Here is a 22,602-nt window from a genome sequence, read left to right as displayed (position 1 = left end):
GTGGTTCGGGGCGATAGACTTCTCCTCTAAACATGATATCCACTGTGTACTGAAGGAAACCGACCATTCGCTTTCCAGACAATAAAAAATATGATTAGAAAGTATGGTGTACTTGACGATAAACTTTACATCTGCTCCACTCACGCTCTTGTTACAGAGTAGGAATTTAAACAATTGGTTTGTGGTGAATACAATTAGCTTGTGGTGAATACAATTGGCTTATAGTCAGTTCCTTTTGCGTATATTACACAATTGTCTTTCTTCATACCCCTTCTACATAATCACTCCCATGCCTTTTAAAATATATAAAGGTTGGTAAGAATAAGGCATACTTGTTTAAATAAAGGGTTGAGGCGAGGCAGTTTGAGGGAAATTGTGTCGGTAACCTTGTGATAGTTTAAAGGATTTGATTTAGATGATATAACATTGAAGTTTGTTCAAATAGAAGGGATGGGACTCCTAAAAGATAATCTTAAAGGACAATATTGGTGTCAGTCATTATCACATATGTAATAGAACTAATTAAACACGTTCCAAATATAATTTTAACACAGAGATCATTGCTACGATAGCTGAGCAATACAGGTTTTCTGAATCGGAAGTGACGAACGCCAAAGGAAAACACGAGGCATCCCTTCTTAAAGGACAATATTGGTGTCAGTCATTATCACATATGTAATAGAACTAATTAAACACGTTCCAAATATAATTTTAACACAGAGATCATTGCTACGATAGCTGAGTAATACAGGTTTTCTGAATCGGAAGTGACGAACGCCAAAGGAAAACACGAGGCATCCCTCTATATAACTGACTGAAGTGACGAGTGATAACAGATTCTGCTCACTAATAATTCCTTCCAAGACCAAAAGTTGTTGTGTGAGACTGTGAGAGGATATCTGACAATTCATAAAAAGAATTGACTGCAACTAGATAAAAGAACTCAAAGAAAAACCGAAAAAGTCCGTGCATTACCATGTTTTTATAAGGTGTAGAATAAATATAAACAAGGGAATGTACGGACTATTTCTATTTTTCTCTCTTATCTAATGCGATCAATTACTTTATTGAATTGTCAGGTATCCTCTTACAGTCCCATAAAACAACTTTTGGTCTTATTAGTGAGCAGAAATTCGGCCGTGTATCTGTTATCACTCGTCACATGAGTCAGTTATATAGAGGCATGACTCTTGTTTTCCTTTGGCGTTTGTCACTTCCGATTCAGGAAACCTGCATTACTCAGCTTTCGTAGCAATGATCTCTGTGTTAAAATTATATTTGGAATGTGTTTACCCAGCTCTAACACATATGTGATAATGACTGGCACCAATATTGTCCTTTAAAGACTATACTATGTTTTGTTTTTATTTTCGACTTCCTCCCGTAAGTTTGATTTTTTGTTGTTGAAAATTTGGTATGGGAATGTGGTGTGATTGGTGCTTGTTGCGATATGTTCAATAGATGCAAATTAGATACCCCTGACCTTGACTTCTCCTAAACCACTTTATAAACCATGCTATAGAATGTATGGTTAAACAGTCATTATTACAGATGTCAAACTGCAAACTTACCGCCGATAGTAATAATAAATCCGACTACATTTAACGAAGATTTTATCTTACGGAGCTTCAGATATACTATTCAAAAAAAGTAGGGGATATTTGATTTTTAAGTGTTATTAAAGTCACCTAATGAAACTGACGAAGAAACAAATGACAAAATGAAATGAAGTTCACATTCATCGATTTATTCCAAATGATCGTTAGACTAAGTAAGGCACAGACTGACCATTATAAGGGTAAAATGATACCCGGGGTCAAACAGCAAAGTTACCACAGCATCACAACCAAGTCAGTAACGGGTAAATCCTCCTATGTTTGCCAAACAAGCATTGATCCGACGTGGCATACTCCTAATGAGACGTCTAAGGTCATTTTGGTCCAGATTGTCCCATTCCTGTTGCAACGCAGCAGCAAGTTCTTGGACATTGGCATGACGTTGTTGACGTTGACGTAACCTCTGTCCAAGCATGTCCCAGACATGCTCGATGGGGGAGAGGTCGGGACTCAGTGCTGGCCAAGGTAATGTGGTGATGTTCTGTTGTTGGAGGTAACCTGTAACGATCCTGGCCCTGTGACATCTTGCGTTGTCATCCTGGAAGATGAAACGGCGGCCATGACGTCGTGCGAACGGCACAACATGGACTGCCAAGATGTTGTCCCGGTAGTACTGGCCTGTAACACGCCCTGCAACAACATGTAAAGCCGTTCTTCCAGCAACAGTGATGCCTCCCCACACCATAACAGAACCACCCCCAAATCGATCATGTCTGATGACGTTAACGTCTTGGAAGCGCTCGTTTCGACGACGCCACACCCTCCTACGTCTGTCCAAAAAATCAACAGTGAACCTTGACTCATCTGAAAACATCACATTGCTCCAGCGTCGATTATCCCAGTGTTGACGATCCCTACACCAACGACGTCTTGCCTGAATGTGATGATCTCTCAAACAAGGGATCACGCGAGGACGTCGGGCGCGAAGGTGACCCCTATGCAGTCGATTCCGAATCGTCTGGCCACTCACTCTCACACCAGTGTCTGTTTGCAGACGAGCGCTGATCTGATTTGCTGTGATGACACGATTTCTCAAGGCCAAGGTACGGATAAATCGATCCTGGGCTTGAGTTGTCGCCCTTGGTCGACCTGAGCGTGGTCTGTCCTGTACAGATTGTGTATCACGGTATCTGGGCCATGGCCTGCTTATGACAGACTGAGAAACATTCATCGTCCGCGCCACAACCGCCTGTGTTGTGCCGATCTGTAGCATGCCAAGGGCACGTAACCTTTCATTTTGGGTAAGCCGACGCATATCAAAATTTGTTTTCTGGTCACTAAAACAATTAAACTGATGTTTCCACCCTGGAATTCAATGCCACAATGACTGTAACATTCAAAGTCAGAGTCGTGCAAATCTTGGGTTGGACCCCCATGATGATCCCAAGCATCACCTGCATTCCATGCGGTAGCTATTGGTGCGTTTGGGCGTCACATGTAACTGGGAATGTTTCTTCTGTTAGGTTCTATAGTGACTTTTTTCGTAGTCATTTGCATATTTTAGTATTATGCCCCCAAAATCAAATATCCCCTACTTTTTTTGAATAGTATAGTTGCGAGAGACTAAGATATATATCGCATAGAATTCGCTACTTTTATTAACGCTAATATGACAGGGACGACCCCTTTTAGGAAAGCACAAAGCGATAAATCCATATGACGAAATGAATTAAAAGTAATTGGCAACATGAACCCCCATATCAGTATAGATCGTGGTGTACATGCTGTATTCAGATATTGTTTGTTCTATCGGCGATTGCCCCGCACCTACAGTTGTCCATAAACCGTGTCTGATAATTTAACATTGGTAAATTGATAATCGTTCTCGGTAACCCATTGTTATCGTTCCTTTCTACTCCACTAACCTCTGGGTCTATCCACGCGGTTTTCACGAATTCAAATAATCTGCCCTTGATCGTAAATTGATTCTACGAACCAATCAAAAAATAGTTTACATACCAGTCTTAGCGCCATGGTTTACGTTCACCACAATAAAATGCGGGTTACTTCCCTTCGCCTACTCGGTTGGTCGATAAAAATAGCAGAAGTATCAAGGGCGGATAATTTGACTATGTGTCTTCTCCGTGGATGGTCCTAGAGGTTAGTGGAGAAGGACGGAACGATACCACTGTGGATACCGAGAATGATAATAGTAAGTGCAAGTATACTTTTGGTTTAGAATATAGAGGCATAATGGTTTTCTAAGGTTCAACTCAAGACATTGATAATTTCTTTGACTCTGGCATCTGTTAATTGTAAAGTAGTGGAATCAAACAGCTGCTAGCATCCCTGGTGATTTAATATATTTAATAACAAGTTAGAGAAAATAGTGCAATTTTCAACAATTCCTTGGATCTTGACCTTGGCTGTAATTCAATAACTATTATAAAATTCATCGATCAATGATAATCAGATTTCTTCTACCAGCGTACAGTTCAGAGTGTGAAATTTACAATTAGCAAAGTGTGAAGCACTTCATATTGAGCTATTTTAGTTATGAAATATTTTGTATTGTGCAATATCACAAAATATGAATAATATACTGTATTGAAAGAACTTTTCTGCCTTAACACCCCTTGATACCCCATGACAGTCAACTCACCAATACCCAAACTTTCCTACAAGAGAAAAGGAGTAAGAGATGCATTAGCTTGTTTGCGATATTACCGTCAACTCACACATATCCAAACCTTCCTACAAGAGAAAGGAGTAAGAGATGCATTAGCTTGTCTGCGATATTACCGTGGATATTACCGTAGAGGTGTAAATGTTTCTCTTTAAATAATGTAATTTTATTCGTTCTGGTTTAGCTTTTATTTATGATGCCCTTACTGTTTCTTTTGTTTTCTTCATCGCTCCTTCATTATTTTCTATTTTTCCCCCCTGTGGCATAGTTCTGTCGCCACCCCTTCACATCTTCACATCGCCTACATGGAATATTTCACTTTGGGGAAACGCTGTCTTAAATAATCTAATAATGGGTTAATTCTGTTCATGTGCAGTGATGCACATAATGACACACACAATCAACAGTTAGCGAGAATACATTGCTCAATTAAATTATTATGCTAGATCATGCATATTTTATGAAGTCTTTTAAGTTTTCTCTTTTACTGCTTCGGGCGTTTGTGAACTGGTTTTTTTTCTATGGTAATTTACGTTCTGTTATGGAATGATCATGATTCTGTTCTTCCCTGTGAAGTCTATAACACTTCATCTGAATCAAGGTAGAATCCCATGCTGGTGAGTTCAGAATCATTTATAGAGAAGCCATATATAGATCGAGGTCAAAAATTAATCAACCGGCGACCTCTTTGGTAAGCCATCCAAATATAATTTATTTTCCATATTACGAATTGTCCAAATCCTCCTGTAGACGGCTGGGTTTATGAAAAATACATTAATTCCCAAATTCTGCATATCAAATTTGTTCTTCTTAGTTCCGAGTTAGTTAAATCGATGGCTGATAGTAAGGGAATTGCTGGATGTTGACAACAGGTCAAATCACTGATGATCTCGTCCGCTAATATTTATTTGATATTCTGCTCATACAATTCTAATCTATAGCAGCGACTTCGCGCCATTTTCTGCCCACTTTGCAAGCTGATGGATGTAATGATATATCTGACGTCATATACGTCACGTCCTATGGTCGGTCATTCTTTCATTATGTTCGTTTGGCATTAAATTGACTGACTTTAATACATAGAAACCCAAAGATAACAGTGTATGAATCTAATAAAAGACACAAGATTAGCGTTTTGATTTCCAATTCATACAATATCGTACTGTGCACGTTTTGACCTGATTTGATCTCAGGAACAAAAGATAACTCTGTTGATAAATGGATTCTTCGCTATGTTTTTCCTCTAATGTTCACTATTGCACGTACAATCGGAAAACTAGAGTGATATGTGATTATCTACAGGAAAAGAGCATTCAATGATTTCCAATTGACAACAGTTGGGAACATTGACCGTAATTGCTTAGTTTAGAGTGTTCTCCCTTGTTAATTACCTACTTTAGGGTTACCTGCAAACCATCAATACTGTTTTCAGAAAATTTTCAAAATTTAGTATAACAAGTAGCTTAGTGACGTTATGTTTATTTTGACAGGAATATAGTTGTGTATATATGGCTTTCAGAACATCTCAAAAAGTCAAGTTACAATAAATAGGTTTCTGCAAATAGTTGAGTTTCTTTTCAGAAATAAAGAATGTACCTCGTTAGCTCAATAAATCAATTATTTAATCTTAGTAGACGTGTTAATGGGATTAATTTTTTACATATATGGTGCCGTCTGTCAATATCAATTATAAGAGATTTCCAAAACTCTTGGAAAAAATAACCCATGTCTATCTGCCGTAGTTTCGTACAATGATACGAAAATATCCAGTAATTCAACTCGAGAGAGCAGACGTCTTCAATAGAATAAAGATTTAACCAACATGGCGGCTCTTGTTTACACGGTTAACTTTCATCTAAAATCAAACAAAGCCGCGGGTCAGAATTAACAAAAATCAATCACTATCCTGAAACAGGCTTTTAAACACGGGCAATTCCACGAAAAGGTCAAGTGAGATTGATTTGACCAAAAGAGGACGTAGTGATCATTGGTGATTAATTTAATGATGTATCAATTTATAGTTTAAATGAACCGACTATTGGCTGTAAGCTTTTGGTGTTCGGAATTTGATACATTTTGAAACTCTTAGAAGGAAAACAAAACAAAATTCACATCAATTACAGTCATTCCGATTGTAAAATTCAGTTATAGAAATGCAGTGACAGAATTTAGATCAACATACGAAACCATACCAGCAAAGTTATCAGTAGTTTCGGATTTTTGCTTTTGCACACGGTTAAGAAGCTATAATTTGAGATATTTCTGGAAGATTCAATGAAGCGACCCACTTCAGATGTTAGAAGAGCGATTTGTAAAAGAAATCGATCTCCTAATCTAAATGTCAAGTTAACAAAATAAAAGAAATTTGCCCCGAAAATTTCATGGTTGTCAAAACAGAAGTATGATACCACGCAGACTTCAGTCAGAATAGAATAAAGCCATCATAGTCACATCAAGTCTTTCAAAAAGCAAACGATCGCGTCGTTTCTAAAAACTTTCCTTTAAATATCAATTTCTCCCTACCCTAATTTCATCGACTTGCTTCGTAATGAAATAAGAAATAAGTTGATAATCTAGATTGAAAGATAATATTGTCTCCGAGAACTATATAGGAGACACGCCACGTCTATGAAAGATGCACTCTACAGATTGGTTTCTACATATCTGTGACATAATTAGTAAAAACAGATTCTTCTTTTTGAAATTTATTTGCATCCGAATGTTGTTTTTAATCACCGCAGCCTCGCAATTACAATAAAATTATCATAAAATTATCTATGGAAGTATTAAAGTCTATGAGAGAGAGAGAGAGAGAGAGAGAGAGAGAGATGGGTTAAACGTCCACTCACACAAACTAGGTCATTTTGGGACTAACGTATGGTTCAATTTTATTTCATTAATTCGCTTGCGCGTAGGGGTCTTTAGCAATGGGGGGGGGCGCGGAGGACCCGGGGAAAACCCACGAGGTTGAAAAGGCGACTCTACTCCTTGTCACGTACAACCGGGGATCGAAACCACGCCAGTTTACTCAACGCACGCGCTAACCATTCGGCCATCCAACCAAGGAGTGTCCAAGGTAGAAACAACATCAAGTTTGGCATGATTGCTGGTGGATTATCCGCGAATTTGATAGAATCAGAAGCTCTGAGAAATATTTCTGCTCATTTGGGTGCATACATGTATAAGGTTACAGTAGAGCGAGGCCAAAACGTCGGCAATGCTTCGCACGTTAGTTTTTTCGACTTTATTTGGATGAATTTGGACACGCGCCTGACTGCATCACTAACTAAAGCAAAAATTCCAATGTTTTATATTGTCTTGTGGTTTAGAGAAAGTTTGTTTATTTGTTTATAGGAAACCAACCAAATTTTAAAACGACTTTATAATAACCATGTTTTTACAATAATTTTTAATGGTGCTATTTATGTTGTATTTGGTGCAGTATTTAATAATCAAATTAATAATAATTAATTACAACTGCGTTAATATGGATGATCCGGACAAAATGTCTATCATCGCACACTGCATGGCCTACACCCGTCGGCATTTGCCCAGTCGGTGCCGAAAAGTAGGACATTAAACCCCATTTCATTTAATTTTCAATTAGTATGGATGTTAGAAAAATGGTGATATTTCACCCTTGCAACGTCAGTTAACTAAGCTAGTATATTTTTGATCTAAAAGACTTCTAGTTATTGTTATCATATAAAAAAAATGCAGTGCACGCAATATTTCAATAAATATTGCCTAGCATACGTCAAAACATCACTCATATTTTGTCTGTTAGACATTGCGACATTGTTATGTTTTTCTCGTCTACATGTTAACTTGTTGACATTTAATGTAAAACGTATTCAACTGTAAAGTTTGTCAACATTAGTTCTGAAGATCAAGATGTTTGTCTCTTTATACAAATATGATCAATATTCGCGCTGAAATAGATGACTTAACGTCTGCTACAAGTCACCTCTCAGACAAATACCAATCTACATTTATCAACCGACACGCATTAAGACCTCCATTGGCCAAAATCACTTATATATTACGTTTGGGGGTCTTTTTAACTATTTTAAAGAGACATCAAGTGTTTCGTTTCTATGCAGTTTATGGATCAGCGTCGCGACCTCTATACTCTAACCCACTATCCGCCACCTTAACGTTAATTGCTACCTTAGTGGTGAAGGCTAGAAAAGCGCTCGCTTGAATGGCACAGAGCTTCGACTACTCGATTCATATACAGTTAGCTGAGCTCTGCCATCAAGCCGTGTGACGTAGACGTAGTAAACACGGCAAGAAATATTGGTTTATATGATTATGTCCCAAGTACAGCGTCTAGTTGTGTCAAGTATGGATACAAGTGCAGGAGAAAACGGCGAACTTCTCTCGCTAAATGATTACGAACATGATGATGATCATGTTGGATCGGGCAAAAAGAAAGGTAAGCCGGTTTTCAGTATATGAGTGTATGGCTCACCTCAAAAACCCGTTAGTTGACAAGAACAGGCACGGTCATACGGACACTATAGATTCACAGTAATGTGTTTACAGGTCCTTTACATAGTTGTCATACCTATACAGGACATACAGGTACATGTTATGCTTGCAACAATGACAGCAATTTATACTAAAATCTTATTAGGGGTGTCGTTTCATTTTAAGGAGCAAGTCATTGCTTTATTTTTAGCTCTTCAATTTAGATGACAAACATCGTTGTTTGCAGAAGTTCTGTGCAAAGATACATATTTAATTTGAGTTTGGAGGTTGGGATTTAGCACGCATTTGGCACGCGCAGGGAGGGGACGAACTGAATCTGATTGATAGACATTTGCAGGTAACATGACAGTTCAGGTACATGAAAAAAATATCCGTTGTCTACCGTTATTATAATATACATAAATTACTTACTAACATACTGATATACATATCTATACCTGATTCTATTCAGTAGTAGATATAGGTAATCCGTACAATTAATGCCCAATTGATTGTATATTAAGCCATTAATACTTATTACATATTAATAGACAATAATTACCCAACATATAGTGTAGGTTATATGTTTCAGTCTCAGAACAATGGTTACATATAGTGTAGGTTATATGTTTCAGTCTCAGAACAATGGTTACATATAGAGTAGGTTATATGTTTCAGTCTCAGAACAATGGTTACATAATAATGTAAACCGATCAAACAGCTATGGATTTAGAGATTTAAATCTTGCATATTTAATATATATATATACATGCATTATCGTTCATTATCTTTCATTAAATATAATCTTTTAGACATACTTTTTAATTCAAATATTGATTCTGGAATATTGAATTGGATATTTTACGCTAAAAATACAACTTTGAGACGCTATTAGTGAATCGTGATCATATTAGTGTCATGTTTGTCTATGCTTCAGCGATTTTAATGGTCCCGGATAATATAGTTGAGTATTTTCTCACAAACGCCTTTATACGTTATTTTACCTTACTTTCAAATTATATTTATGGTTTGTAAGACTTGAACACACTCCTCCGTCTTTGACACATTTGTGTAATAATCCCAGTTTTGTAAATACAGGTGATACTGGGGTGAGAGCCTGATGTGTATAAATGTGAACCATGATCAGCAAAGAGATACCTTTTAACCTTAATGATTTATTGTACTAGATGTAGCCTAAATTTACAATGTGTAGTTTCAAATTAGTCTATAAATCATATATATGCAAATAGAAAACAAGATTTCACTGCACATCATACATATAACCAGTGATATATGGGGTGGGGTGAAACCAAAGAGATGCAATATGCCCTTGTCGATTTATTGAATTAGACGTGGAGTTAATTTGAAAATTGAAAATATACAGTGTCAAATTAATCTATAAATCACATATATATGCAAATAACTTGTATAGTTAGAATAATGAACATCATAAATATAACCCGTGATAGGGCCAACCCAAGAGATACAGCAAGATACGCTTATTGATTTATTGAAATAGTAGTGACCTAAATTTGGAAATGTATATAGTAATGGTGAAATAAATTGTCTATAATGTTAAATATGATAATGATTATAAGCACTAGGTGTTTAGTAGAGACCATTGAGTATATTAAGCTTCAGAATTTGTAATTCCATGATGATTGGAATTATAATTAGAGACATGTGTTTGATTATTATTCATGTATAATTATGTTCTATATTTAATTTATTGATAGTGTATAGAATAGTTCTTAATTAATATGGATAAGAGTGCTTCGAATTATTTTATGTACTCCCATTAATTTTTTTTAAAAAAAGAAGAAAAATATGCCCCATATAACATGTTATTGTATCAAATCGACTTCCGACCTTTTGTATACGATCACAATTCACTTCCGTTCTTTCAAGAGGTTTAAAGGCATGGCGTGACTCAATAAACAGAAATTGTGAAAAGGAAACATTAGTCGGTGTCGTATAATAAAGATGCTTTTACAACTTACGATCGTCCTGTCAGTATCTTTCGTTCACATTGTTTGAATGAAATAAAATGGGGGTTTACTGTTCTGCGACGACTGGGCTTATGAAGACTGAATTGTTTGAATGTGACCGCATTGATTAATTAATGTGTTAATTACACGTGTAAAAGATTATATTTTGAACATGTAAGCCTGTTCGATACCATTGTCGAGGGAACAACAGTCACATATTCCGAGGCAAAGACTTTCATGTCACGCTCTTGCATTACCAACTAGAACATTTCCTGGTATTTTTGGGATGCGTTTGGGTTCATCTTTTGTGTCTGGCACTGCTTGGTTTGAGATGTGATCATTTCTACTCCACCAGTGCTGACCGAAACCACTTTAGTGGAGTAGGTGGACTTTTATCTATAGTTCTCATACAATAAATGGGCCCTTGGTTCGTACTGCTTAGCTTATCAGGAATGTGATTTGCACAATGTAAATCCTTACGTCAAATCATTGGAGCTCAATAAAGTTAATAATGATAATTAATAGAAATAAATGCTATGTTATAATCACCCCGTAATTGTCTCTTTAAGGCGAAAGACGTTTTCTTGATTGACATTTCTTTAGTGAATTTAATTACTAGATGTCAGCGTTTCATTATAAGTAATGGTTTTCTTACTATCAGATAAACACTACCAGAAGTCAACTTGAACACGTGTAATCAATAATATATAATAAATTATTTATATGTTTGTAGGTCATAGCTTTAGAAAGAATATTGACATAAATTTGAAGGTTTTGGTATGTGTATAAAGTAACACATTTCCTTGAATTTATAATTTTTGCACATTGTTGTGAATATGAACTCAAATAAAGATTATCAATTTGAACTATTGATATTTGTCTAAAGTAACATATTTCGTAAAGTGAATTTATATTTTATCATAATATATATGTGAATTTGAACCCTATTAACAGTTATATACCCTTAGGAATGATATTAACATTATCAAGTTCAACAATTGATATGCGTTTTAAAAAACATATTTCGTAAAGTGAATTTATATTTTATCATAATATAACGTGAACCCTATTAATTTATATAGCCTTAGGAATGATATTTACATTATCAGGCTTAACAATTGATATGTGTTTAAAGAAACATATTTCTTAAAGCGAATATATATATTTGATCATAATATACTGTGAATGTGAACCCTATTAACAGTTATATACCTTTAGAAGTTAAACAATGGATATGTGTTTAAAGAAACATATTTCGTATAGTGAATTATATTTGACCATAATATAATATGAATTTGTGCCCTATTTAGTCATATACCCTTATAAATGATAGTAACTTTATCAATTTTAACAATTTATATGTGTTTAAAATCGTGAATTTATTTTGTCGCACACGTCTATGCAAATATATGCTCCCTTTTACGCGTTATTTTTGGGAAGGGTGGTGGGAGCATGTATCTAATCGTAATGTCCATATTTCTTGTTCTACTGTCGTTTCTTAGGTGTTTAGCTTTGCAGTTATTCTGCGATGTCTATGTTTATTTTAAGATTTCACTCTTTAAATAAGCGGTTTCGCCACTCTAACCTTTACAAATTCGGGGAATATGCAGAAAACTTTTAATCAATTTGTCTTCTTAAATTGTAAAACATTAAGGATATTGGTTTAACGACCATACTCACAGTTTGATATACGCATTTTACTATTTATTGGCTGATTGTATAGACGACATCAAAAAGACCAGTTGAATAACGTGAACACATATTCTCAAGTCTTGTTATATGATATACAAACCCCAAGGCAGACACAAAATACATCTATTTTACACAGTTACTGGGAATTTACGAGCTTCATCCGCCCAATGATAATATATAACCTCCAGCCAGCTTACTATTGAATATATTTTCTATTTCCACCGCGCACATTGGGCAATTTATAGATTCGATGTGAGGTTAACCTTTCTTTAACAATATTTCAGCATGTAATTGTTGTTCCTATGGGTATCCATTGTGCTCGTCTACTGTCTGATTTATGTTTATATTTTTACTTGTCCGATTTTTTTGTTAAAAAAAATAAATAATAAAACATTTAATCTCACTTACAGGTACAACGATGACGTTATTTCACGAAATAACGCTAAATTTAGTGATTGCTTGACTTCCATCTTTATTTTAATCCCGATTATATACATTATGATGGCCAATGGACACTACTACGCTTGAGGCCCACGTCGCCCTTATAAATTCTTGACATTGCATTTTTACTTTAATAAATGAATGATTATATACCAAGCTTTAAATGTTTGATACCGATTGTCGCATAACTAACTAACACTTATTTGGATATTCAAAAAAGATATAGACATAGTCAAATTTTAAAAAATCGGTTGGTTGGCTCACGTGCTTCAAAGATTTCTTTCTTGTATTCGTTACTATTTCTCTAATCAGGAAACCATCATCCTGGGGAGATCCGAGGTGTTGGGGTGGGGGGGGGGATCCAAGACTAAAGATTAAGCAGAGGTTGGGTGAGATGATCGATCTACCATCTACCCTAACGTATTTAGTTCATTTACCATCACATCACCTTTTCTTTTGTGTCGGAGCCACGGTGGCTCAGTGAGTAAGACGATGGCTCGCTAGCCTGGAAATCCCGTATCAGATCCTTGTGTTGACCGAAAAAGTTCATAGGGGTTTTCCTGCGTGGTTCCTCTTATCTGTCGTGCAAGGACATTTCTTTTTTTCGACGTCTTGTCCCTAGAATTTATTACGTACACTATTTGTATATCTTTAAGAAAGATATTCTGCATTTTATTTTGGGGAATTCAGTTGGATTCTTTTCTTTTTTTAAATACAAAAGTGCAACGAAATAGCTAATACGCTAAATCTCTCCGTTCTCCAAAATGCAAGGAACTCTCATATTGCAGTTCGGAATAAAGCATAGAAACTAGCTGGAGGTCTTTAGATTTTTCAAATTCTTTTTATGAAATTGTGCGGCACTCAAACAAGCGATTTATTGTGATTCTTGTTACAAAATTCTAGAGAATTCCATTTTGATATTGTTCGATCAAAGCAGTTACAAACGTATTCTTTTTTCAATTGCATGCTGACAAGTACTCAAGAAGAGATCGCCTTAAAAATTTGGCAAGCTGCTAAATATTTTGTTCTTGACAATATGTTGAGATATTGACCGACAGATACTGGCCTGGATAGGAATAAAACGCCCGCGGTAAATTAAGCGAATATCGCCCCCACATTATTCTATCAAAGCAAACAGTCTTTAAGAAATGATTTCAGAGAATCTGTTTTGCTGGGCCATTTCTCTATTAGACCTATCCAAGATCGTGTAACGCTGGTCGATTTCAGAGAGAGAGAGAGAGAGAGAGAGAGAGAGGGGGGGGGGGTGGTGACGTCCAGCTAACACAAAATAAGTTATTTGTTGACAAACATATGATACATTTTTATTTCAAGGAATATTTAGCAAGGGTTTGTTTGTGGGGGGGGGGGGGACACGAGACCAGGCTGGCGACGCTGCCTTGTGGCATACAAGCCTTGGGTCGAATCCATGTCACTTCACCCACTGGCAGACCTTTTCTGCAGCGATGGCTACTCGGCCACCCAACCCCTTTCATGAAATACGCATCACTTTATGCACAGGTTTTGACCCGACGACGAGAAGAACGGGGCGTTTCCGTCGACATATACATACACTGTTTGTTTTCAAAATCCATAAATTATTCAAATAAATGATAAAATAGAATGTTATCAGCGGTAATAAGCGAAAGAGAATAATGAACTGTAGCACAACAATAAGATATTATCACTATGTGAAGCAACAAAATGATGATTATTTTTTTCACGGATTTTCTTATCTACAAAGAAAATTCAACCTACGCATCAAATTCTTGAACAGGAAAGTAAATTCAAAGCAGGTTTTGTATCATTTCTAACATCAGAGGTATTTAAAGAATACAGCCGGGTTGGTGGGTTATCATAATATGTTACCAAGGGCGTTTAATTTGGCAGAATGCACGCCTGTTCTTGTTTGATGGATGTGGCTTAAGAGGATGGTGAGAGTCAGGCATTATTTAAAACTCTTAAAAAATAGCAAGGAAGCAGGCAATGACAGGGGCACCCAACTAGTCGGAATAAATTCCAATCAATCCCTGTTACCTTTCAATGGAGTTTTATATGTGAAATACCCAGTAGTAGCACCTAACATTATTAAAATTGTTTATGTACGTAATCGCTGCCTGTATTTATGTTGCACTTCAGGTGCATAAACAATTGATTGGGCGTTAAACAGGTAAAATAAACTTTGAAGTTTTTAGTTACAAACATCTTTCATATAAAATTTCTTGCATCAAGGGGTGTGGTATAGCACATTTTCAAACACTTATTCAATGATCTGCAATTTCTGTTTTTAAAAAACCTAACGTATTACCACGATCGCCTAATATAACTGGTGGTAGTTATAGTTTTGCTCTGTGACGCTTGCCAAAATCCAGACACTACGGTCTTCTTGATATCTTTTCCTGCTATATTTAGTTAGCGGAACTCGTCCTCACTCCAACCTGGCGTTCTCGGGGATGTTAAAAGAAAGAATGAAATGGAGTTTTATGGCACGTCAGCTCCAAACGAGCTATAATGCGCCAATCTCGCGGATGCATTACTTTCGGTATTCATATTCACCTCATTTAAAGAGGTTGCGGCATTTTGTCATTCGAAGGTCTAAGCTTACTGTCATTCCAATTCCCACATGACATTGTCACAGACAACTTATTTACATAACTCATTCATCGACGTCTTATTTACTGAACTCACCATTCGCATCGTACTTTGGCTGGCCCATCAACGTTGTTTGTGGATAAAATATACTATCATGACTCATTGTGATGCCTATCTGAGGGTCTATTGTCTGGCTGGATTTCTGATTAATGCGCATGGTAACATTACTACCAGAACCCGTTCCAGTACCAATCCAGAATTGCTGAGACACCTACTACCAAATATCTACATGACGTTCTCGTGGACATCGTACTCAATTTCTACTTAGGGTTTTCATTACCAGCTGATGTTTCCATGGATTTATTACTATCAAAATCCTACTGAAAGTTTTCATGACCCTCTTACTAACCGATTCCTGCACGACATTCTGATGGACAAATTACCACCCGATGTTGCCTTGTATTTCTCACTATCCAAATCCAACCAACCCGAAGTTTTCATCAACGTCCTCATGGTCACATTGCAGATCGACGCTGCCATGGATTGCTTGCTTACTACCCATATACTCCCCGGCGTTCTCATGGACACATTACTAATTAACGTTCCTGCATGTGGACTTCTTACTACCAAATTATTACCTGATGTTTTCATTAATACCTTATTACTCGACGTTCTCATGGACAGATTACTAATTGACGTTCCTGTGGACTTCTTACTGCCAAATTATTACCTGATGTTTTCATTAATCCCTTATTACTCGACGTTCTCATGGACACATTACTAATCGATGTTCCCCATGGACACATTACTAATCGATGGTCCCCATGGACTGCTTGCCACCCAAATGCTTCCCGATGTTCTCATGGACACATTGCTAATTGCCGTTTCTATGGTCGTCTTAATATGAATTCCTTACTACCCTATTCGTATTCGGCATTCTAATGGACTTCATACTGCCGAATTCTTAGTTCTCATGGACTCCCTGCTACAGAATTTCTTCCCAACGTTTTCATGGCCACCAGCGAAAACAGTTTCAGAGTTCATCTCGTTATGGGGAAAATGTGGTCTAGTGGTCTGCCATTAAGTCAAATGGCGTAGGGTAGCCTATCCAACCTCGTGGATTTTCTCCGGTTCCCCGATTTCCTCTCATTTCTAAAGACCCCAACGCGCAAGCGAATTATTGAAATAAAATTCAACCACGTGTTAATCCCAAAATTCCATAGTTTGTGTCGAGTGATCGTACACCCTCCCCCCTCTCTTATCCCGTTAAATGATTGGAATACATTACACCCAGACAATGGAGTTTCCTAATAAAGTTTTATTTCGCTTTTAAGTTGATTGCTACCGTTACACGTACGTCAATTGATGTGTTATAAAATGTAGTCAGGACTAATTACACATAAACATTTTAAACTAGTTAGCATTTCCCACGCTTGCATATAATTGACCTCCACTTTCCATGTCAGGCTATGTCAGAATCGAGAGTAAAATATCGTCTGCTAGTCTGAGTTATAAATAACTGTGAGTTATTGATCATGGTCTAATATGTTCTACATTTATATAAATATATCGGTGTAAGTGTCAAAAGACCACTAATGAGATATCACAATTTCTACTAACTACTTATTAAATCTTGCAAGCCACCATCTTATAATACATATTATGTGGTGCTTACTTTGAAACATGTGTTGACATCTCTTAGATTGCTTTTTTTAAAATCTTAGTCTATGCATCGGGGCCCTGTTTCTCGAAATCTTATCTAAAGATATAATCCAAATTTTAGTAGATACTTCAATTTTGATTGGCTAAGCACTAAAATCAATCTAATATTATCCAATCAAATACTAAAATTTGGATTTTATCTTAGTTCAAATTTCGTGAAACAGGCCCCAGTTGTTCAAACATTAGGTTCGAATCTCCGGAAGTGACATGTTCGACTGCACCGACAGTTGTCACTGTACGTAAATTAAAATCGGTCTCAAGTGTTGCATTCAGGACCAAATCCCCTTTAATCAGTTAGTAAACACATTATATTCCACGCCATCTTACAGTTTTCGTGCAAGGAATTCCCATCTCATGCCATTTTGTCGGAAGTTATCAATCGTTAGTGGACATTCTATTAAAAGAAATCCATAGAGACGACAACACAAGTTCTTGTGTAAATATCTTGTAGGCTGTTATAAGGTCGGGTTTGCTAAAATCTGATACTACTTGAACATTTCAGATAGTAAGATACAAATTGTTATTAATTTGGGAAATTCACATAGTTTACAGTTTTATATGGCATTGTCACATCCCATTTTAGACATATAGAAATCCATTTTACCAGCGATATACGGAGGTATTCCTTTTAACGAGGGTGAAAGTGGCGCAAATTTGGCAATTTACAATCCCAGCTTGAACCTAGATCAGCCAAGTTTATATTATATGGTATTCAGTCTGTGTCACTATAATTTAATGTAAACCTTATAACCATTTTAGATGCTGGTCCATTTTGTGCAGATTGAAAAACAGCCATTTCTCAAATCTTGTATTTCAAATATGGCCATTTATTCTAATTGTGTCGCTTGTTGTCAACCTTTGAGAGACATTATGAAAGGTTTGTCTCATAAAGCCACTCGAATACTAATGAATAAAACGGAAGTAGCCCTATCCACCCTGCGCTTCATTATTGTATTATATCATAATGTAGTTATCTGAAATAACTCAATTAGTTAATTTGGGCGTTGTCTGTATTTGTTGTCGACAACAGTAGGCCTACTCTTGCAGTAAGCTATAAGATAGATAGATATAATTATGTGTATATTGGATTTCAACGTAGAAAACAAAAATAGTTTAATGAATTTTTAATGGTTGTACAGGTTGGAATCGATGATGACCTAGTTCGTCTCTGTAGCTATATCTATGGAAGCAGACTATATATAGAACTATAGCCGATTCCATACCTCCCTGCAAGTTTTAGTATAGTACTGTAGTAAAATTGTCACTGTAGCTCGAGCTGTTTCTAGGTGACGTCTGATCAATACCTATAGTTTTCCCGCCGATCAACTCATCGATCTTAACCAATCAGCATTCAGTAAATAAATCGCTATTGTAAACTGTAGCCTCCAAACATAATGCAGGTTATATGTTTGTCTGCGGTGCCACTTTATAAGCTATTCTGACTCACTTTTCATAATGGTGGTCGCGGGTTCGCTCCCGGTATTGGCCGAGAAAGTTCATCGCGATTTTCCGGCATGGTTTCCCCTTGTCAGTGTTGCAGGACGGAGGGCCTGGCGTGGATAAAAACCGAGGTCCCGTGTACACATTGATGTGCACGTAAAAGATCCCTTGGCAGTTGGAATTCAATTAATATAACAGTAAGCCGTAGCGCCGCTATCCAGGCAAAATTCCCCCATAGCACACTGTATGGTGTATGCCCGTTTTCATTAGCCCAGTCGTAGCAGAACAGTAGGATGTTAAATCTCATTTCATTCATTCATTCATTCTCATAATGATTTGACTAACAGATATTTTCCATTTTAATAATTGCATGGAAGGCAAGTTGATATTCCACTCCAATATAAGAAAGCTTTCAAATCGCCAGGTAGTGCTGTTGAGGCACGTCCCTTTTCGCCATAATAATCTACGCTCAACCTGCCTTTTAGCGTTCTGTATTAAAAGACATAAGCTCGATATCACTTCCATTTTTTACTTCCCCATCAAATCGTGCAGAGCTGAAAATGGCAGTCGTAAACAGTCGATCGGAATAATTGTCCTCGTTCCGTTTTCAATGACATTTTCTTATCTTTTTGTAACGTTGACTACAACCACCATCTGAAAAATTGACAACCCATAATCATATGAATTACAGTGATGACAGATATTTTTTTGTTTTTGTTTTGGTATCCGTGATGCTTGTTTTGTGGTTGAGTTGTGCTGTACGATAATCCATCATTTATATGCTATCGTTTATCTGACAGTTTCATTGCTTGCTCAACAAGACATTTATTATGTATAACAAATATTGCATTTTTTAGGAGAAGTTTTTAAAAAGAATAAATTTATCGGGGTAGGGAGCGGGTAGCTTATATTATATAGATGACACTGAGAAGAAACAATACTGCGGTTATCTATTGTGGAGATGCTTTATTTTAGTCTGGTCTTACAGCTATAAGTACACACCGGTTGTCGTGCACGATGCAGAATATTGCCTCCTCAACTCGGAACACAATATACCACTTTACTGTGTGTTCATGTTTGGTGTGTTCTGGAACAGTTTGATCTGCATTATCTGTTGTATATTCTTATGGCCGATATTTTACTGTTTTGGGAAGCAATTTAGCTTCATTGTTTTTAAACTGTCTTCTAATTGGGGGATACACTCAAATGATTCGAGTTTTATATAGAGATAACTATCAAACTACACGTATCAAATGATTAGAGTCGTATATGGAGATAACTATCAAACTACACGTATCAAATGATTAGAGTCTTATATGGAGATAACTATCAAATGATTTAAGTCTTGTATAGAGATAACTATCAAACTATCAAATAATTTGAGTCTTATATAGAGATAACTATCAAACTATCAAATGATTCGAGTCTTATATGGAAATAACTGCCAAATGATTAATGATTAAGACATAAAACTATGGATGGTGTAATAAGAAGATATTATAAATAGTATATTTGGGTATACTTTTAAATGATTAAGACATAATGTAATAAGGAGTAAGTCATAACTATAAAAAGTCTAATTATAAAGAGACATTGTCAAATGAGTAGTCGCAGTCTAGTTGACGAACTCGGTAAATCAAGCTTTCCGGAAATTTTCGATCGTGAACTAGGAGATATGAAGATTGGTTGTTTTTATGTTAACTCATAACTCACACTATACATAGGTCGATTTTCAAGCGGGATTTATTTTCCTATTTGGAATATCCACCTACTATTGATCAATTTTATCTTATATTGTTCACAGGACTTTGTTTTTGACTAACGGCTGTAATAATCCAAACTTGTAATTCCATTATTCTGTGACATCAGATAAAAATCCGTGTAGCTAATTTGTAACACACTTGTTTTACAAATTACTCAAGTGTAAAGAACATTATAGCCTCGGTAACTAAACTAAACTGAAGAGGAATTTTCAAATACAATTAGTAGTTGTAGTCACACTAGAGTTGTAGTTCAGATCTCTTGATCGTAAAAACCGAGCTTAAGCGAAGTTTTATGGTTTCAGCAAAACGGTTTTTAATGACATTTTCCCCAAAAAAACTGCCCAAAGCTACTGGGTATTAAATGGAACTAAGACATTAGATTTAGTATTGGAAAATGATATAAAAATGAAATTTGTTCGCGTGGGAGAATGGTTATCGTATCTTGTTTTAATGTAGCAGTTCTTGTCTTCACCGTTATCTGTATCGTGTGTTAGTAATGATTTAGTACGTTTAAAAAAAAAACCCCAAAAAACCCACTTCCCTGCTTGTGCTTAGTAGCAAATTTTGTTTTTTTTTCCCTTTAAATAAAACTTTTCAGATAACAAAATCTGTCCACCACTCACATTAAAATAAACATTCGGGTTAAGATGAGGTATTAGGAAAGAAATGGTGGGATCTTTCCAAATCTTTCTTTCCTATACATCTATCGTAATTTGATAACATGCTTGATTGTACTGCATCAGTTGTGATTTGCTAATATACCCGATTGTATGCATCAGCTACCGTAATTTGTTAATATACTTGATTGTACTGCATCAGCTACCTTAATTTGTTAATATACTTGATTATATTGCATCAGCTACCTTAATTTGTTAATATACTTGATTATATTGCATCAGTGACCGTAATTTGTTCAATTTCGTTTTGCTTGTCAGCAGCGGCTTCGTATGGTGGCTGATTGGTATCATGTCGTGATGTCGTGGTGAAGACCTTCATAGGGCGACAACCTGACAACCCGACATCAGGACATTTTAACTCGACACCACGACAACCCGACATCACGACATTTTAACCCGACAATACGACATTTTCACCCGACGCCACGACATAACGACATGATACCATAGCTTCGACACCTGGTCATATGTGATGGAAATTTGTTTATTCCTCCCTGGGGTTTTTTTCTGCACTGATTTTACTTTTCAGACTATATTATTTTTGTCAATCGTTGTACGAAAGCAATAGACAAGCCCCTTTACAAGGGTAATTTATCACTGATTGACCTTAACGCGAGAGTTTATAAAATACCAGTCGTTCAGTACAAAGTCAAATTATTATTAACCTTGGGTGGGTTGTATATTACATTTACGCCATTTGGTTTTAATTACGTGGACATCTTTTAAATGATTTTAAGTGCAGCGATTTTCATTTTACTTTGGTCAATATATCACAATATCAGATCAACCCTATTCAACACTTTATTTTGACCGTTATCAAATAATATTGACCCCCGGAATTAATCATTCAAATATATAGCCCACCCTGTACCCAAGAAATATTGGGTTTAACATACACATGTACAGTTTAGACTATATTGATGTAAAATGTCCAACGGATTTTATTTTGAATTACGAGAAAAGGAAATTAAGCAAAAAGAAAGTTACATGGCGTTGGGTTCAGATCCGTTTCCGATGCTTTTAGATATTGGGTTATTACGTGGAATGGGGTGGAAGTGGTCAGTGATCTAATGCGTACGTTTAGATCTGAAGGCCTGCCATTGAGCCGTGTGGTATGGTTTCGATCCCAACCATGTATATTTTCTTTGGGTCCTCCGGTTTCACTTGCTAAAGATCCTTGCTCTGAAGCGTATTATTGGCTATTGAACTATGGTTTGCCCCGAAATGACCTAGTTTGGTGTCGGGATCGGGTGCCCCCCCCCCTTTCTCTCCCTAAAATAGGACACATACATTAACTATAAAATGTTATTAAAAGTATAGAACAGTAGCCGTGGTTAGTGAATTATGTATAATATATTATAACGAGGTGATTTACATGAAATGATAAAACAAATCGATAATCTCATTATATTTATTACTTTGTTTATATATCACCTGACTATACTCTCTTTCTCTATAGATATACTGTAGCAGATTGAACACAATACATATTCTTATACTGGTATTCCGAGAATGTTACAAGCGACTGACGAAATTTTTCATGCATTGTGGACTTTGATTATAATAAAGTAATGA

At 36.3% G+C, this 22,602-nt stretch overlaps 1 protein-coding gene across 4 annotated transcripts in view; it reads left to right on the top strand.

The window, feature by feature from the left end:
- The window catches only part of LOC126831174 (uncharacterized), a 112,291-nt gene that overhangs the window by 34,448 nt on the left and 55,241 nt on the right, over positions 1-22,602 (top strand). The window contains exon 1 of one of the 4 annotated variants that reach the window (XM_050561876.2): positions 8,463-8,680. The exons of the other annotated variants lie outside the window; for them this stretch is intronic. Coding sequence (XP_050417833.1) covers positions 8,551-8,680 — 130 coding nt within the window. The 5' untranslated portion in view covers positions 8,463-8,550. Of the gene's footprint in view, positions 1-8,462; positions 8,681-22,602 lie in introns of those variants that run through there. 4 annotated transcript variants of the gene reach the window in all.

This window comes from Patella vulgata, chromosome 8 (genome assembly GCF_932274485.2).
Source record: "Patella vulgata chromosome 8, xgPatVulg1.2, whole genome shotgun sequence".
Classification (NCBI taxonomy): domain Eukaryota; kingdom Metazoa; phylum Mollusca; class Gastropoda; family Patellidae; genus Patella; species Patella vulgata.
The sequence above is the reverse complement of the archived record's forward strand: the minus strand, read 5'-3'. Positions and strand labels throughout refer to the sequence as shown.